Source organism: Oncorhynchus kisutch, linkage group LG12, assembly GCF_002021735.2.
Source record: "Oncorhynchus kisutch isolate 150728-3 linkage group LG12, Okis_V2, whole genome shotgun sequence".
NCBI lineage: Eukaryota > Metazoa > Chordata > Actinopteri > Salmoniformes > Salmonidae > Oncorhynchus > Oncorhynchus kisutch.
The window spans coordinates 24,439,108-24,459,052 of NC_034185.2; the positions used below are offsets into that span (position 1 = coordinate 24,439,108).

The 19,945-nt window shown below is 41.9% G+C and overlaps 1 protein-coding gene and 1 long non-coding RNA gene across 4 annotated transcripts; one reads left to right on the top strand and one right to left on the bottom strand.

Annotated features, from left to right (window-relative positions):
• Nucleotides 1–1,153: 1,153 nt before the first annotated feature.
• Nucleotides 1,154–17,413, bottom strand: LOC109900751 (ralBP1-associated Eps domain-containing protein 1). Of its 3 annotated transcripts, none has more exons than XM_031837178.1 (19): nucleotides 16,508–17,413; nucleotides 13,431–13,554; nucleotides 11,841–12,034; nucleotides 11,453–11,612; nucleotides 9,945–10,009; nucleotides 9,333–9,498; nucleotides 8,992–9,055; nucleotides 8,592–8,746; nucleotides 8,315–8,433; nucleotides 7,740–7,820; nucleotides 5,645–5,732; nucleotides 5,331–5,429; nucleotides 5,108–5,180; nucleotides 4,815–5,013; nucleotides 4,401–4,574; nucleotides 4,220–4,306; nucleotides 3,978–4,117; nucleotides 3,059–3,164; nucleotides 1,154–2,885 (listed from the first exon to the last, which is right to left on the bottom strand). In XM_031837178.1, exons 1-19 carry the CDS (start codon nucleotides 16,658–16,660, stop codon nucleotides 2,817–2,819), a joined length of 2,316 nt encoding a protein of 771 aa, XP_031693038.1. In that variant the 5' UTR covers nucleotides 16,661–17,413; the 3' UTR covers nucleotides 1,154–2,816. The 3 variants fall into 3 exon arrangements, with proteins under 3 accessions (XP_031693038.1, XP_031693037.1, XP_031693040.1); XM_031837177.1 differs by having other exon boundaries at nucleotides 9,876–10,009; XM_031837180.1 differs by lacking the exon at nucleotides 7,740–7,820 and having other exon boundaries at nucleotides 9,876–10,009.
• Nucleotides 17,409–19,321, top strand: LOC116376510 (uncharacterized). Its single transcript, XR_004211915.1, has 2 exons — nucleotides 17,409–18,800; nucleotides 18,892–19,321. It is a non-coding gene; the product is annotated as an uncharacterized LOC116376510 (long non-coding RNA).
• Nucleotides 19,322–19,945: the final 624 nt, after the last annotated feature.

A 19,945-nucleotide genomic window follows, 5' to 3' on the forward strand; every position in this document is an offset into this window, starting at 1 on the left:
CACCCCCATGCTTCACAGTAGGTATGGTGTTCTTTGGATGCAACTCAGCATTCTTTGTCCTCCAAACTCGACGAGTTGAGTTTTTACCAAAAAGTTATATTTTGGTTTCATCTGACCATATGACATTCTCCCAATCTTCTTCTGGATCATCCAAATGCTCTCTAGCAAACTTCAGACGGGCCTGGACATGTACTGGCTTAAGCTGGCGGTGTAGTGTGTTACTGATGGTAGGCTTTGTTACTTTGGTTCCAGCTCTCTGCAGGTCATTCACTAGGTCCCCCCGTGTGGTTCTGGGATTTTTGCTCACCGTTCTTGTGATCATTTTGACCCCACGGGGTGAGATCTTGCGTGGAGCCCCAGATCGAGAGAGATTATCAGTGGTCTTGTATGTCTTCCATTTCCTAATAATTGCTCCCACAGTTGATTTCTTCAAACCAAGCTGCTTACCTATTGCAGATTCAGTCTTCCCAGCCTGGTGCAGGTCTACAATTTTGCCAGAAATCTTGCTTGTTTGTAGGTGACCAAATACTTATTTTCCACCATAATTTGCAAATAAATTCATTAAGAATCCTACAATGTGATTTTCTGGATTCTTTTTCTTCTCATTTTGGTCTGTCATAGTTGAAGTGTACCTATGATGAAAATTTGCACAATTGGTGGCTGACTAAATACTTTTTTGCCCCACTGTATATTTACACACAGTACTCGTCAAAAGTTAGGACACGCCTACTCCTTCCAGTTTTTCCTCTCTCCTTTTTACTATTTCATACATTCACTGTAGAATAATAGTGAAGACATCAAAACTATGATATAACACATAGGGAATCATGTAGTAACAACAACAAAAAGTAGAGTTAAATCAAAATATATTTTATATTTGAGATTCTTCAAAGTAGCCACCCTTTGCCTTGACATATTTTCCCCTAACCCTACCACCTCTCGCCTAATTTTAGTAAACAAATGGACACCACTTAGGCATCTACTTCCAGCTTATACACTACATACCTTTTGCTTGAGAAATGTTACACCAGGGGAGAAGTTAACTTGTATGTCAGACTGGAATGCATAAATTGATAGTGTTAAAACCGTAGCAATATACACATTTGTAAGTTCTTCCTTGAGTCAAATCATCAATAAAATAAATTAGGCCTGGTAAAAAGGCAGTTAAAATATTGTGCAGTTTTTATTTTGTGTAAAAATCACACAGCTGCTAGTTCATTCTGCAGAGATACATCCATGCAGTTAAACATCTATGATCACACAGCCATAATATAAGCAATTAAATAGAATATTTGCTGTTAGTCAGCAATTAATGCAAATGTACATATGAGATCAAAAGGTGTGTATCATATACAATATACAACATACCCCTTATACAGTACATCAACCTGAACAGCAGGGAAAAGAAGGCTCAACTTGGTTCAATACAGGGAGAATAGATTACAGTGGAAACCTGAACGCCAGGAGTAAGGCTTTTGAAGACAGGTTAAGAAATTAAGAAAACACAAGAAGTTCCAGAAAAACAAAAAGACAGTTATACAAGGTATAGTTACCAACACAAATGTCAGACTAGGTAAGATACCGTATACAGGTAGAAATCAAGTGGTTTGTAATTTAAGCACTGTCTTCATACTAGATAAGAGCATGAACAACATGCGGGGGTGTGGACCAGAAAAAAAAGAAAAAGAAAAAAAAAACAGGGGAAAAGTGCAGTCGTTTCATTCTGGTCTCGCTTCCATAGTTGGTTATCATATCTCACAGGGAACCTTGTGTTTGGGGCAGGACTGATTCAATTTATGTACCGTAAGAGGCACAGGCAGCGTCAGCATGAGCAACTACAGAGCCAGGAGCAAAAACAAAAATGTGGTCTGTCATCTGGGGGTCAATCACTTCACATAGTAACACAGCTCATTTTGTTACAGATTAAATTGCAGAAGACTAGTGGAAGAAAAAAATATACATACACACTCATTTCATCATGCCGTTTATGTAACCATTGCGTGCCCAAATAAATCCAAACACACACCATACATACAGCACACATGTATACAGAGACGCATATGGACAGAATAGCCCTCCGCGTAGCGGGATGCTGTAATAAACTGGAACATGAATTCATTCCTGTCACATGATCAGTCCAAAGCGCTCCAGGATAGAGAGTTATCTCCTGTAGACTCCTCACAATGCCTTCACTGGCATGATTATCTGTCCTCGACAGGTCCCAGGAGACCAGGCCCACACACAGCACAGGCAGACCCCAGAGTGCTCCTCTACTGGACACTTGTCATCATGGGGAAGAATGAGGGAGGGAACTCGGCCTTCAGTACCCCATGACTCAAGTTCCAATTCAGTGCCTGTCAGTCTGGCCCCGGGGCCTGTGATATAGTATAAGGGATTGACGTCCAGAGTAATCTTTGCCTATTCTTTGATAAATAAAAGTGCCAATATTTGTAACATTCCTATCCCAGCCCCTTTGGAAAGACTGTTCTGTCTGATGAGGGCGAGTCAGGGTGTGTTGTTGCAAACCGACCGTCAGTCCGACCGACAGGCGGTCAGTCCGTCAGTCAGTCAGTCAGACCGACCGTCCGTCCATCCGTCAGACACACCGTCTGAAAAACAGACAGACCGTCAGACAGACTGTCAGACCATCAGGCAGACCGTCCGACAGACAGACGGTCGGTCAGTCCATCTGGTTCCCACAGAGACAGCAGAATGCAGAGGGAATGGACAGTGGAGATAACATGTGCATCACACAAAAGGCCCCTTCAGGTCTCTCCTATCTTCTCTCGTGGACTTGTCCTCCTCACACACACAGGTTACAAATGGGAAAATGGTCTGAGCTGTTCCAGTTGAACCTCCAAAGATATCCTCTCTTCTAGTAAATCCTATGAATTAAAAACAACAAGATAAACAATACTCAAACAAGGACTAAAGTTTAACCTTGTTAAAGGCTTGGATTTCGAGAAGATAACATTTTCCAAAATAAGCATCAGGTTCATTTTAGTAACAGAATAGCTAGCTAGCATGCATGCATGTATTATTGTAATCACTCCTATACCTTTAGCTGTTGCTGTAATTCACTGTTGAGTCTGGCCAAAACTGTGTTGGTTTCCTTGTTTCTTCTGATAGAGGCTTGAATTGCTTTTTTATCCTTACCAACAGACCTGTAAAAAGTATTCAAGAGAGTTTTAAGTTCGTTCCTGATGTTAACTACGGAATCTAATGTATAATCAACAACCACAGACCAGTCACTATTCAGATTTACTATGTGCCCGATGTCACAAGGCCAAAAAGATCATCAAGGACAACAACCACCCGAGCCACTGCCTGTTCACCCTGCTATCATCCAGAAGGCGTGGTCAGTACAGGTGCATCAAAGCAGGGAACGAGAGACTGAAAAACAGCTTCTATCTCAAAGCCATCAGACTGTTAAACAGCCACCACTAACATTGAGTGGCTGCTGCCAACATACTGACTCAACTCCAGCCACTAATAATGTAAAAATTGATGAAAAATGTATCACTAGCCACTTTAAAAACAATGCCACTTCATATGTTTACATAGCCTACATTACTCATCTCATATGTATACTGTACTCTATACCATCTACTGCATATTGATGTAATGTATCACTAGCCACTTTAAACAATGCCACTTTTATATGTTTACATACCCTACATTACTCATCTCATATGTATATACTGTACTCTATACCATCTACTCCATCTTGCCTATGCCGTTCTATACCATCACTCATTCACATATTATTTTATGTACATATTCTTAGTCATTCCTTTACACTTGTGTGCATAAGGTAAGTGTTGTGAAATTGTTAGGTTAGATTACTAGTTGGATATTACTGCATTGTCGGAACTAGAAGCACAAGCATTTTGCTACACTCGCATTACCATCTGCTAACCATGTGTATGTGACAAATAAAATTTGATTTGAGATTCCTTTGAAACCCCTGTTCCTACCTGGGAATGGATGGCAGTGTAGCTAGAACAGTGGCTATGACATTAGACTTCGGGGGGAGGGCTTCATCCTGGAGTTCGTCCTCGGATTTCAGTCTCCGGCGGACAGGTTTGGGCGGGGGGGCCATGATGGACCCTTTGGCCTGACAGGAAAAAAACAAACCCACTGTATAAATCATCTGAACAAATGAGGACATTTAGGCCCCCAGTATTGGCATCATGGTCTCAGTAAGTCCACTACTTACAGAGTTCACAGTAGCTGCAGCTCTATCTTCCTGGTTGTCAATCTTCACAGTTCTCAAAGGCCCAGCCCCTTCTGTAGACTTCTCTACCTGTGAACAGAGCACACACAGTCTCAGTCTCTTTTCTTATAACAGAGCACAGCTGATAGAACAGGTTCTGTATTATACTGTATGTCTGACTCACTGGCAGACTTTCTGGGTGCTTCTCCCCGTCGTCACTGGGCTGATCTGAGGCAGCGAACGCCTGGAACTGACTGAAGTCAGCGAAGTTGGGCTGCTCTGGGATCTGCTGGGGCGAGGTAGTGGAGTGAGCTGCCAGGCCCTCATCCGAGCGATGCCCACTATGAGGACCAGAGGTCTGGGGACAAAGGGGATAGGATAGACAGAGTTCAGACTTAACACTGCATGTTGAAAACTGAACACAACCTTGAACTGGAGAGTACATGGTCAATGACTGTAGACTGTGTAGAGTGAATAGAGCGTATGGACAAGAAAAGACAAAGGGAAGAGATTTCAGCATTTCAATGTGTATATTTCCTATTAAAAAAAAGACTACCCAGAGGTGGCAACATTTCTTCTGTCTGTATTGGCTTTCTACCTGTGTGGGTAGCGGCCTAGGAGGTATGGCTGGAGGACAGGCCACGACTCCAGATTGCTGTGGCCCTGTGGGGTGAGCGGCAAAGTTTCTGTTCATGTCTAGCGAGGAGGAGCGGGAGTGGGAGGCGTTGGGCCTGGGAGGGGGTGGTGGGGGGGCAGCCGCCACCTTTAGACCTTCAGGAGAGGTCCCAGAATTAGACCTACAACCCAGACAACACGGCTAGTGAGCTTACTGTTCAAAAGCGCTTCAATAAAGAAAGCATCTATTATCTCTAGACATTGAGACTAACTTACCTTTGTCTTGTTACAACACTTGTAATTGGGTCTTGATCTGAAGTATATGAATCTGAACTGCTATAACCATCACCTTTAGTAAAGAACATGATTATTCTGTTAAACCAATCCTCAAGGAAATGCCATATAATTATGGTCACATGACATTTTCTACAATAGATTTACCTACAAACTGCAATAGTCCTAAGTTCCTTATGATAATGGAACATCCCTTGACACTTACCAGAGTTAGCTGTTACAAACTTCATAGAGGTGGCAAGCTTGGTTTCTTCAGAGAGCTCAGGTGGTTTAGCCATCAGGGGACTGGTAGGATGTGTGTGGTCTGCAGGAATGAGAAAGAAAAACAGTCAATTCCATCAACAGTATATATATATTTTTTAAACAGTTCTTAAGAGAAAAGGTACAGTGCATCCCTTCACCACTCCCAGCCAAATACGTGAGAGTTGCTAGTTGATGGAGTCTCAAAAGTGAACACTGCTTTAGAGGACAGAGCTCAGTGTGTTTAAGTGCTGTTATCATATGGGGAAACCATCTTACCACTTCCGGTTCTCTTCAGCTCCATCTCTTGCATATGGATCTTGCTTGGGGTCATGCGGATGGGAACAGGGTGGACAATAGCTGTATCCTGTAAGGACAAAGGTTTCTTGTTTGATCATTAGCTCACAATAATAATGCCTTAAGGAATCTATCCATTCCCTTTCTGACTGTAACGAGAACTCCTTTCATACTGTCAGAACAGTTTATAAGGTTAGAAAAGGCTTACAGTGGGGCAAAAAATTATTTAGTCAGCCACCAATTGTGCAAGTTCTCCCACTTAAAAAGATGAGGCCTGTAATTTTCATCATAAGTACACTTCAACTATGACAGACAAAATAAGAAAAAAAATCCAGAAAAATCACACTGTAGGATTTTTTATGAATTTATTTGCAAATTACGGTGGAAAAAAGTATTTGGTCACCTACAAGCAAGCAAGATTTCTGGCTCTCACAGACCTGTAACTTCTTCTTTAAGAGGCTCCTCTGTCCTCCACTCATGACCTGTATTAATGGCACCTGTTTGAACGTGTTATCAGTATAAAAGACACCTGTCCACAACCTCAAAGAGTCACACTCCAAACTCCACTATGGCCAAGACCAAAGAGCTGTCAAAGGACACCAGAAACAAAATTGTAGACCTGCACCAGGCTGGGAAGACTGAATCTGCAATAGGTAAGCAGCTTGGTTTGAAGAAATCAACTGTGGGAGCAATTATTAGGAAATGGAAGACATACAAGACCACTGATAATCTCCCTCGATCTGGGGCTCCACGCAAGATCTCACCCCGTGGGGTCAAAATGATCACAAGAACGGTGAGCAAAAATCCCAGAACCACACGGGGGGACCTAGTGAATGACCTGCAGAGAGCTGGAACCAAAGTAACAAAGCCTACCATCAGTAACACACTACGCCGCCAGGGACTCAAATCCTGCAGTGCCAGACGTGTCCCCCTGCTTAAGCCAGTACATGTCCAGGCCCGTCTGAAGTTTGCTAGAGAGCATTTGGATGATCCAGAAGAAGATTGGGAGAATGTCATATGGTCAGATGAAACCAAAATATAACTTTTTGGTAAAAACTCAACTCGTCGTGTTTGGAGGACAAAGAATGCTTTGGAGCTGTTTTTCTGCAAAGGGACCAGGACGACTGATCCGTGTAAAGGAAAGAAAGAATGGGGCCATGTATCGTGAGATTTTGAGTGAAAACCTCCTTCCATCAGCAAGGGCATTGAAGATGAAACGTGGCTGGGTCTTTCAGCATGACAATGATCCCAAACACACCGCCTGGGCAACAAAGGAGTGGCTTCGTAAGAAGCATTTCAAGGTCCTGGAGTGACCTAGCCAGTCTCCAGATCTCAACCCCATAGAAAATCTTTGGAGGGAGTTGAAAGTCCGTGTTGCCCAGCAACAGCCGCAAAACATCACTGCTCGAGAGGAGATCTGCATGGAGGAATGGGCCAAAATACCAGCAACAGTGTGTGAAAACATTGTGAAGACTTACAGAAAACATTTGACCTCTCATTGCCAACAAAGGGTATATAACAAAGTATTGCGATAAACTTTTGTTATTGACCAAATACTTATTTTCCACCATAATTTGCAGATAAATTCATAAAAAAATCCTACAATGTGATTTTCGGGATATTTTTTCTTCTCATTTTTTCTGTCATAGTTGAAGTGTACCTATGATGAAAATTACAGGCCTCTCATCTTTTTAAGTGGGAGAACTTGCGCAATTGGTGGCTGACTAAATACTTTTTGCCCCACTGTATATGCGTGGCAATTATGCAGATTTAAGAAACCAGAAGATATGGGAAAGATATTTCATACTGCTATAATTGATCAAATAGCCCGGACATAGACTTGCCTAGTTAAATAAAAGGTCAAAATAAATAAATATATTGTAGAACCCAATATCATATTTTTAATATGGGACAGAAAGTTGAGTATGCAATAAGCTAAGCAAGCAAAATCACATTGACACCTCCGTTGTGGCAGATTCAGCAGAATTAAGTACATGCACTCTAAGAGAGAGATCAAGGGGCCAAGGGTTAATATTATCATTAATACAGAAACAGGCAAACTAGGTGATTGACTTACAGGGTCAGCTGGTGCAATGTTAGAATCAAATTGGGTCAGAGTTTGTGAGCTGGAGGAGCGTTCACTAAAAGTCTCCCACTGCTAGAGACAAGAGCAGAAGTACATCAGCACCACAGGCATCTCAATGGATCGGCACACACAGGATGATTCCAGACCCAGTTACAAACCCCACTGCTCTCCCACAGGAGGGGTGATGAACTACATTTATCATCACATATCATCCATTAGTAATAGTGAGGAGGGGGTGGATATTGGCTAGAAACTGGTTAGTGATAACTAGATAAACAGAAATGGAGCAAACTGACTTTGGGACTGATAAGAATATCAACAATTGCAGCTTTCTGACAAAACATATACAGTATGTAAATTAGTAAGTACTAAGTGGTGTTTCTCAGAAATGGATAAGAAAGGTACTGAATCAGGAAAGTCCTGCAAGAGGATAGGTACTAACACCTCACAATGGAAAGGACCTTATCGATCATTTCATTGAGAAGTCATTTACAAAATGCTGGAAAGGTAAAAGTTCAATAATGTCCTTTTCTACAGTGATAACATGGGGTGGTGCTGTGTCCAACCTCGTTGCCCTGGTTGAGATCAGGCCAGGTCTGGTTGAGTGAGGGCATGGGGGACTTGTTTGGGGTCACCTCCACGGGGGAGCCCGAGTAGCCGACGTCAGGGGCCTGGTCTGGAACCTCTAGAACATGGAACATTTATACCATCAGGATGACTGTTCCATTCAATCACACTTATTTCTTTCCGTGTTTCATAAATCAACTGTCTGCAGCAGATGGTCCCCGGGGCAGATTTTGACAGATTCAGAATATGTAGCAGTAGGAGAGTAAGAGCGATTACCTGCTGAGTCATCCAAGTCAATAAGCTTTGGCATAAGACTCTCTGGCAGCTTTTCGGGAAGGTCATAGCCATTTTTCCTAGCAACAACAAGATGAAATGCAGCACAGAACTCATCCAGTGTCAACGCCCCGTCTTTATCAAAATCCGAAAGCTCCCTGTAATGCAAAGAATGTGAGAATATTTATTTAAACCCACTCATGCATTGCAATCTGCTGGAATCCCTTGTGAATTCACCAACTGGTAGCCAAATTCATTAATTGAAGAGGAGTTACCGAAGGTTATATTTTCCATTCTTTGATATAGCTTCCTAGATTAAAACTGAAGCAGATAGCTCATATGTTATCATTAGATATGGGGAACATCTCAACTAAAGCCAATAGCACACCTTCTAATAACTTACCAAATGTGGGACAGTTCAAGAATAGGTAGCTTTGATTTAGTGAAAAACTCTTTTGCGGCAGAACCTGTAATATAGACAAAGGGAAAAAGTCAGTTAGTGATACACTACAATGATTGGCCTAACAGCCAGAGTCCCTGTAACCTTTAAATGGGAACAAGTGTAAAAGGTGGTCTCAAACTAGGGTTGCAAAATGTCCTTCAATTCCCTGGTTTGTCAGAAATCCTGGTTGAAAATTCCTGATGTTCTGCTCATTCCAAGAATCCTCCATCCAGGCTTAATGGAAAACCTGGACATTTTTGGAAAGTTACAACCCTATTCCAGACAAAGATCACTCTACTTACCAGGAATGAAACCGTTGAGGTCGGGCTGGATGGTCTTGAACTGATTGATGTAATACTGCCTCTGCTCGTCCGTGATTTTCCAGGGGTCGTCATAACCGCTACTGGACTGTCTTTGGATTTCATTGGCTGTAGTAACAGACGCAACCGTTCGTATGGAAGAGTTCTCCTAAAGGCAGCCAAGTGAAACATTTAGAGGAAAATAACAGATTGAAATAATCCTTTGGAAGAGCTGTGATATTAGTACTAATAGGTAATGAATACACAGACTGTGGGACAATGGGAAATAAACAGAAGAGTATCAGAAGAGGATTTGCAAGTGTTTGTTTTCAAATACCTCAACCCACTTACAATGAATCTTGCTCATTTGGACACAGAACTGTTCCTGATTTATTGCAGTGAAATATGTATTTTTATGAAATGGAAACTGAAGCCATCAAAAAAGAGCATATAGTGAAGTAGGCTAGACAAGAAGTTAAGATAAACCTCCATCTCTGCCTTTAAGTGAGAAAGATGACAGGTCCATGGAAGCATTTGCTGCACTACCTGGAACGGTGAGAGATGCATTGGTGGCATTTTGCTGGAGGAGGGGGGATAAGTATCTTTCAAACTGACCCAGCTTTCCTGAACGGGGGGAGGTGAGTGGGCAGACCACATCCCATCACCTACCACCACAGGTCCTATGGAGAGAGGATAGTTACACAGCCTCAGACAGTGCCATTAGATTACACAAAGATCGTTCTAGCAACAGTAGAGAGCATACTCAAGAACTGTTGAAGGACTGGACTACAGAGAGACAGTGCGGTGAAGAAGTGTTTGCCCCATTTTTTGATTGTCTCTATTTTTTGCATGTTTTTGATACTGAATGTTATCAGACCTTCAACCAAAACCTAATATTAGATAAAGAGAACCTGAGTTTACCAATAACAAAATGTATATTTGTTTTATTTAATAAAAGTTCTTCAACACCCAATTCCCCTGTGTGAAAATGTAATTGCTCCCTTAAACCCACAGATATCCCTGAGTGTAAGCATGAAGTGCTCATTTCAAGTCGTGCCACAACATCTCAATTGGGATTAGGTCTGGACTTTGACAAGGCTATTCCAAAACTTCAAATTTGTTGCTTTTTAACCATTTTCATGTTTATTTTAATTATTCAACTAGGCAAGTCAGTTAAGAACAAATTCTTATTTACAATGACGGCCTACCAAAAGGCCTCCTCTGGGGACAGGGGCTGGGATTAAAAATAAAAATATATAAATCTAGGACAAAACACACATCACGACGCTACATAAAGAGAGACCTAAGACAACAACATAGCAAGACAGCAACACAGAATGGTAGCAACACAACATGGTAGCAGCACAAAACATGGTACAAACACTGGGCACAGACAACAGCACAAAGGGCAAGAAGGTAGGTGTGTTTTGGATCATTGTCTTGCTACATGACCCAGTTGTGCTTCAGCTTCAGACGGGTGGCCTGACATTCTCCTGTAGAATTACCTGATAGAAGGAACCATGAATTCTGCTCTATTAAGTCAAGTCGTCTAGGTCCTGAGGTAGCAAAGCATCCCCAAACCATCAAACTACCACCACGCTTGACCGTTGGTATGAGGTTCTTACTGTGGAATGCAGGGTTTGGTTTTCACCAGACATAAAAAAATGGGACCCATCTCATCCAAAAAGTTGACTCGTGTTTGCCAAAAAGCACCTGGATGATCATCAAGACTCTTGGAAGAATGTTCTATGGACAGATGAGTCAAAAGTATAACTTTTTGGACGACTTTGCTCATGAAATAAGTACGTAATTTGTTATTTATTCACTCAGGTTCCCTTTATCTATTATTATGTGTTGGTTGAAGATCTAATAACATTTAGTATAAAAAAATATGCAAAAGTAGCTACAATTAGAAAAGGGGCAAATACTTTTTCACAGCATTGTATGACATCAACATCCTCGTCAGGAAACAAACCAGTTCTGTTTATTGGCTGAACCTCAAATTTATTTAAGACATGCAAAAGTTACAGGATGGTGAACGTCAATAAGACGCATTATTGGACATCTCCATCGCCAGATTGTCATCTTCGCAGAGGATACCGTTTGCAGAGTAGAGTGTGTACCTGATTGTGCTTCTCTGAAAGGTGTCCAGACAGCACCTGCCACCACCACAGGAGGTCTCTCTACGTTCCCCCCGCTTGCCTGCCGTTTGTGCTTTCTCCAGGCATGAGGCGAGGTGGGAGGGGACTGGTGGGGAGATACCACTGGGGATGTGGTGTCGGGCTGCAGAGGGGTAAACATTAGATAAAACGTATGTCTATCAAAGTTAGATCTGTCTCAGTTTCTTGAAAAAAGGATAATACAAATTGGTTTGTATCAAATAAATTTTGATTTCCTTGCCTTTTCCAACATGTAGGCTATATCAAACTTTCACCACTATCAAAATACCAGCTCTTATTGAGCATGATATCTAAACTACTTCTCCAGGCGGGAAGAATTATTATGACTGACCTGTGGTTCTACTGTGGGCACACAGGGCTGGATGACCTCGTGGGCAGACACCTTCTTGACCTGCCCTCGGCCAGGGGGTCGTGGAATCACACCCTGGTAAGGCCCCTGGTTCTCCAAGTCGGGGTACATGGCTGTGTGTCTGGCCTCCTGCTCATTTTTGGCCACAACAAAGCGAGGCAGAGGCAAGTCCTTGACTGTGGATGAAAAACACTGCTAGATAACAGCACTACCTCAAATCCGCTCCAGCTAGTTGTCTTGACAAGTCAGTTGTTGTAGTCTAGCATGGCTTATCACAACAAAAGTGTTGATATTGAAAACCAGATCAAGTTAAGTATTACAAGATTGACAACGTGTGTGTGTGTGTGTGTGTGTGTATATATATATATCTCAAAGGTGCTTTACAAAGCTTGATGTAGTCATATGACAATTCTAGTTGTTTTTCTTTGTTGAGTTAATGTGTGTGTGTTTTTATGTCTTTTTGTAGTTTGTCAGGGTAATTGCTTGTGTGTGGGAGTGATTCTTTTGTTAGTTTTTTCTTGGTTTGTTTGCTTTTGTGTCCACCAAACTGGGGTAGTAGGCTAAAAGGGTGGGGTGTTCTCGGGGAGGTGTGGAGGGTAGTCTGGGGGACCATGAACCTTTTCAAACCACAATAGGAAAGTGGGAGGTAAAGAAAGACCAAACACAGGACAAAAAAAAGGTGGCGGCTAAAAAAGACGGGGAAAAAACCTGATGTTCATGTTCTGAAGGGCAACTTGGAGTATTTTCCTCCAATCTCACTGGCCCAGCCGCCCGTTTGGGTTGTGCAATTTCCTGTTGTCTTAAGTCTCTATTCTTCTCTTGTATCTTAACCCTACAGGGATGCCTTTATTTCCTGCAAATGCTCACCAATGCTCTATCTCTGAACCATCCATATATTTGCATCCTGTTGCTTATTAATAGACAGATATGAGACTTGGGTGAGTCTCCCAAGTGATGCACATATCCTCCATGTTTTGACAGAATACTACACATTTAAAAACAGCTCATCTCTAGGGAGCAAATTCAGTTCAATACCAAAACATACCTTATTTGTATTTTAGGCCCATGTGTTAGGGCTGTGACGGTACCAGTATTGCGATATTTGGTCATTAATGATGTTTGTTTCCAACATTGTGTCTGTTTTACTAAATAAGTTAAGTCTGCTTTGTGTTTTGTTAAATTGCCACGATAATAACGAGTATTGCGATATTGGTATTGTCTCGGCCCTACTGTGTGTCCATTGATTCAAATGGGAAACCTAGTCAGTTGCACAACTGAATGCAACTAACCCAACCCCTCTGAATCAGGGAAGAAGTTGGTAAGTGTAGGCTATCCTTATTCCATCTTTGAAGTTATGCAATCAGCTCTCCTGTTGCAACGTTTGAAGTCAAATAAATGCCATTGTATAGTCATGTGTTCTTTACTACTGTCCCTTCAATATCAGCAGGTTGATTTTAAATATAACCAGACCGAAGGCATACAAAGATTTAAACATTGTCCAGTGCTATACCCTGCCCCATATTTTAGGGGTCCATTTCTAATAGTTGGAGAATTCTAGACATGTTTACTCACCAGAATTGAGGCTCTCTACCCGGAGAGGCAGTCCAGACTGGGCTACAGCGATGAGTTTCAGTGCAATGTAAAACTGGCTCCTTCCAAAATGGCCCAGGCGAGTGGCTCCACAGAGCTCTGTTATCTGAGACAACAAAATATTACCAACATCAGTCTGTAGAGTGATACAAACTCATTCTGTTAATGCACTACTGTTTTGTGCCAAAATGTTATAATGGGGAGAATGCTGCAGTCTCTCGCAGAGAAAGTTCCAAGGACATTGCTTCCTAACACAGGAAGACAGTTGTTGCTTTGCGTGCTTAATGAGCAATGTGACTTGTGTCTGCACAAAATGGTCTGTAATGTCTAAAAGGAACATGCACTATCTGAATATGGAGAGGTGTACGCCTTTAGCATTGCAGTGCTATAGGGTAAGACCAACGTTGGTAAAAAAAAAAATGGGTGCTACCAGCCTAGGCCTACTGAGTCAGCATCATTTCAATGTGAAATAGGCGGTCAAACTGACAGACCCAGGAAGCATTTCACATCTCAGATTTATGGATCATGTATAAAGCCTATTCTTCAGTACACTAAACAACCATAGCAGAAACTATTAGTCTTGTGTTTCTGCAGGAGGAAGAAATCATGGCCCAAAAAAATAGCAAGTTAATTATGTACACCAGGACAAATGGCTGAGGAATTAGACTGAGCCGGTCAATAACTGACACTTCGAATGAAAGACAGCCCAGAAATCCTTCAACCGTGACAGTAATGTTAATGTTGATGTCAGCCCAGAAATTGATAATAGCACAAATATACAAAGAAATAGGCAAGCTGAACAGAACTATGTCTGTGCTACAACGCACATTCTACTGACTTTACATCTTGGATTTGATAAATCATTCAAATGAGCACTTTGACCTTTGGATAGGTCATTATCAACAAACCGTCACAATAAAGGTGCAGCACTTTCGATTTGCCTGCTGGGGGGGGGGGACCCCCAGCTCAGATAAAACCTTTTACAACTGTGTGCTGTTTTCAAGGGATTGTAAAATAAATGTTAACTACTTGGTTGTAATATTATCACCTCTTGAAGAGCATAGAATGACATTTCAGATTATTCCATGCGAAACAATTGTGCACATTTAGCTATAGCCGAATATGCACTCTTAAGGAAAAGGAGCCTACCGTTATTCCTTATTTGCTGAGTTAGACTGGCTCTTGCGGCCCAAACAACCAAATTCTCCATCTAAAACATGAATTGATTCTCAATTGCGATACATGTCTAGAAACATAAAGCCCTTTACTTTAATTTCAAATAAAAAATGCTAAATACTCACTAACCCTGTAAAAAAGGTGGGTATCAATTTAACCTTTTCTTTATTATTTCTTGGTGATATTAAAAGATACCGTACCGCAAGTGATGCGTATTAATGTTCATCCCAAGCTTCTGGGTTCTTAACAAAACGCCCCAGTACAGAAGAGGCCTTCATCCAATGACTCTGAAGTCTAATGTAATGTCATGGAAATGAGAGTCATGATCAGGAGCTAATGTAGCTCTATCAGAGTTATACAACAAGTACCTGCATGTTTATCATGATCAGTAAACATCAATTGATCATGTAATTTCAGAGGGTTAGGGTAGTTTCACAATATCTCTCAATATTGGCCACCATCAATTGGATATTTGAGTGATATAAAAGTGAACTAGACCTGTCAAGTATGAGTGGTTTAGGTTAATTTCCCATCCTTTGTGGGCTCTGCATGTCAAGCAGAAGGGATGTATTTGCCGATGTACTGTTAGTTGATAATGTTTACTTGGTAAGCTACCGGTAGAAACTTTGTACACTTGGCTAAACATAGTGGTAAGTAGAGGTAATGTACTTTTTTTCTCCAATCAACGTAGGCCAACCTAGTGAAGTTGGCTATCATTATCAAATTTTTAACATGACTTTACTTTAACATTACTTTTACATTACTTTTAAGAGTGTTTAATCACTATTGACAGACATGATAGGCTTCATTGATTGATGGACCATGACAAATTGGCTAACTAGCTAATAACATGTTTGACTACACATTTAGCTACATACCAAATTGATAGGCTACCCTCACTTATCTGAAAATACATGATCAATGGATGTTAACTGATCATGATTAAGCATGCAGTTAATTGCTGATTAACTTGGATGATAGAGCTAAACATTTGGAATAATCGGAAATGTGTATATCAAGAGGTGATGATAATAAAACCAAATAGTTATAACATTTATTTAACAATCCCTTGAAAACGACACATAGCTGGACTCCTGAGTGGCGCAGCGGTCTATGGCATTGCATCTCAGTGCTTGAGGCGTCACTACAGACATCCTGGTTCAAATCCAGGCTGTGATTGGGAGTCCCAAAGGGCGGAACACAATTGGCCAAGTGTCATCTGGGTTTGGCCGGTGTAGGCAGTCATTGTAGGCAGTCACTGACCTGTCTCGTTAAAGGTACATGCATATACATACACACACACATACATACATACATACATACATACACACATACATACATATATATGCACACACACACAATTGTCGTTAATAGCAAAAGGTGGGGGTCGCATTACCCCCCAGCAGCCAAATCGATCACTCTGCACAGTATTATGTTTTATTGATAACGACCTATATAATCAAGGTAATACAAATAAGATTGTGTCTGTTTAATATGGACAATATTATTGTAAACTTTGTATCCAGTCATCAACTAAGTATCAACTGCACAAGGAAGGAAGTGGGCTATAGACTGTTAGGTAGCTAATAATTAAAATTGTAAGACTATCAAGCAGAGAGATAGCTAGAAGAACATTGGAAATAAATATGGTGCTGAAAGAACATGTCTATTAACATCAGTTTGCCCATGTAGTTAATGGAATGCTAGCAACTTGCTAACTTCCTCTGGGTAGCATACTTGGTTAGCAGTTTGCAAAGTGAAAAGGGGCTTTGCAACTGGCTAACGTTAGAAGAAGGTGTCTTGTCACGTTCACCAGTCAACAAGCACGCCACATACAATAAATCTCTATCACACTTCACAGATTGATACATTAGCTAGCTTACCTGCAGGACAACCTCACTGGGTAGCTGGGCCGCCCGGAAAAGATCAAGAACTTTGCCGTTGGAAGCCACTTTCTTGGTGTTGTCCGTATCGCAATAAACGAACAAATCGGAGTAATACTTCTGCTCCACATCAGTTAACGTTAAACTTTCCATTATGGCATCAAAAGTACGCGATCAGCAGACTAATTTTGTTATCCTTGTGATAACTGGACTCAACAAGGCGAGAGGAGCGACGTTGCTGGTCAGCTTTGCTAGTTTCTCAGCTTAGCTAAATACTACTGTAGTTAGCTAGCTAGCTATGGCAAGAAGGGTTTAATTTTTTTGTATTTCACCTTCGTGAATGTCCTCAGAAACTAGCCTAGTAGCAATATTACGTGCCGACTAATTAGAACAATGATTTATTTCGGATAATTATGAATTTATCAATCAATAAAATGTGAGTAAATAATGACTGACGTAGCTACCAACGTTAGCTAAACAAGCTAGCTATATGATATTAGCAGGTAGCTTAACTAACAACGTTAGCCTGAAGTCAGCAGTGCCAGTAATCAACTTCCGAGACTGGATGTCGCTATTGAACAGTAAATCAACCGGAATTCGAGTTCTTCCGGTTCTATTCCGTTACCGTATGTTGTTTCAATCAATTTAAAATCTTTCTTAATTATGTTAGAAGTAAAGTTTCAGGGTCTTTTGGCTCTTTCCTCCATCAGCCAGAGCCGCCATTCCTATACCCCGTGATGTCATCGTACAGACCGTGAGAGTCAGCGCGTGTCTGCAAAGCAGGGGGGACTAACCGTGTCCCGGATGAAGGATGTCAACCATAGAAATATAATGAATAGAACGGGTCTCCCCATTCAATTCAATGGCCTTTTGTCATTTGACAGAGTCCGTCCTTAGCCCTCTCTTTCCCGTCCTCTCTTCTCCGTAACCCGGAAACCGATAAGTATTGAGTGGTCGAGGAGTTGTTCCAATTCGTTTGTAGGCAAATGGGAAGACGGTCCTCCCCTCCACGATAGCCTCCTTTTGGTGAGGATGCAGAAGTGTATCCTTCTCAGAACAATGTTGAAATCTGCCACACCCCCTTTGAATCAGTTATTGTTTTATCGAAGGAATGCACTCAAACATGTGTTCCTTATCATTTATTTTTAAAATGTCCTGCACAACTAGCTGCATTTGTTTTAATCACTTTATACACCTATTTTGGGGTTTCACACAAGTGTTGGAGAAGGAGAGTCTCATTTCATACAAGTACATTTTCGGCCACTTTCCCCTCTCCTGGCTGCCTCTCCTTTTCTCAATTGGTTTGCTTAATTCCTGCGTCCTCTCTCCAAGGTAATCGGAGAGAGGGAAAGTGGACGAAAAATGAGAGTGCATTTGGATTACTGTTACAGTGCTATTTGGGTTATTAATTGGATTTGTTCGGACATTTCTTAATTTCTTTATTTTTACATTGTGTGTATTGTTTTGTATTGCTATGTTTTACTACACTGTTGGAGCGAGAAACACAAACATTTCGATGCACCTGCGATAATGTCTGCAAATCTGTGTACGCTACCTGTAGGGTTCTGCTTTTCTTTTCTTAGCCAACCTTGTTCTTTTTATTTGTGTTCTTGAACATAGCCATGTTTCTTTGTGTTCTGGAACATAGCCCTGTCTTTCATTTTTGTTGATTGATTTCACCTGTGTTCGGTCTCATCAGTTCCCTATTTAGTTCAGTTCTTTCTGTTTGTATGATTGTGAGGTTTTGTTTGTTTTTGACCATTGCCTGCGACCATGATGCCTGCCTTTTGCATCAGACCGTGGCCCTCAGTTCACCTCACTTGTATGGAAATAATTCATGGAACACCTGGGGATCATGGTCAGTCTCCCCTCTGGGTACTGTCCTCAAGCTAATAGGCAGGTGGAGCAGGTTAATTAGGAAGTGGGCAGGTTCCTGAGGTATTACTGTCAGGACCGGTGGGGGAGTGGGTGGGTTTTCTACCTTGGGCGGAGTACGTGCGGCATTCCCTCCTCCACTAACCTCACCCCAACACGCACTGGAAAGGCGTATCAGCCGGCCCCGACACCTTGGCATCCCAGCCAGACTGAGGCCCCCTGCGGTGGACAAGTGGTTTCGGTGCGCTGAGGAGACCTGGAACGCTGCGCACACTAGTCTCCAGCGGGCCGTGTGTTGGCACAAGAAACGGGTCGACCGCCACTGCAACGAGGCGCCTGTTTTCTCTCCAGGCGACCAGGTCTGGCTCTCCACCTTTAACCTGCCCCTCCGTCTACCCTGCCGGAAGCTAAGTCTTTGGTTTGTGTGTCCGTTTTTAAAGTCCTGAGGAGAGTTAATGAGGTAACGTACCATTTGCAACTCCCTGTTGACTTTTCATGTCTCTCCTCAGGCTAGTGGTGTCTGGTCCCTTCGCTGAGGCTGGACCCTGTGACGCCCTGCCTCCTCCTCTGGACATCGAGCCAGGTCCGTCATACTTGGTCAGTGAAGTCCTAGATTCAAGGCGTCAGGTGGGGCGTCTCCAGTACCTCATCGACTGGGAGCGGTACGGCCCAGAGGAGTGGCGATGTGTTCCTGCGGTGGACATCCTGGACACTTCGCTGACCAGGGTTTTTCACCATTGGCGCCCTGACTGACCCACACCTTGTCCCTGAGGCCGGTACTCAGGTCGTTCTTGTCTCATTACGCACACCTGGTTCCCCCTGATTTAGTGTGCCCTCTTCCCCATTGTGTTTTTTTTCTCCATTGGTGTTGAGTACCTTTGCTCTGTTGTATTGTGCACTTGTTGTTTTAAATGGAGAAATAAAAACCCTTATTACGTATTCCTGTGCCTGTCTCGTATCATTATACAGCATTAATAGTTATTGTTGATGGCCTTCATGAGAGAATTACGTTGGGATTATGTAGATTACATTTTTGATTCATTTAGTTACACTTAACTGGTTAGACCAATAGACTTATAAAGAGGTGTTCCTGCAGATTCATTAAGAGTGGTTCGATGTGACAGTTATTGATGTTTGTCACCATAAGCACAAAGCCAGTATAAATTCCTGACAATAGTCTAAATGAATTGAAGAACACGTCAGCTTTTGCCAGGATTTTACTCAAGCAATTTTACATCTAGGTAACGTGTTTGGTGCAGTATTTCTCAAGTAAAAAAATGTCTTATGTAGACGATGCTTGGCAGGTCCGTTTCACTGTTTCCATCAAACTTTTGTGTGTAAAGTACGTCGGATAACATTTCATGACAGGCCTGATGGAAACATTTCGGAGGATGTTTGATGTTTCAAAATGTTGACAAAACAAAATATGCGAGAAGTTTGGATAATTGTCTAAAATAAATCATGCAAGGGCTGTCGGTGGAACGCTTGGTTATATCAATACCCTTTTTTTTAAATGCAGTTTATCTGCGGTCAACTGGTATTTTGGATGCAGAATAACTGCAG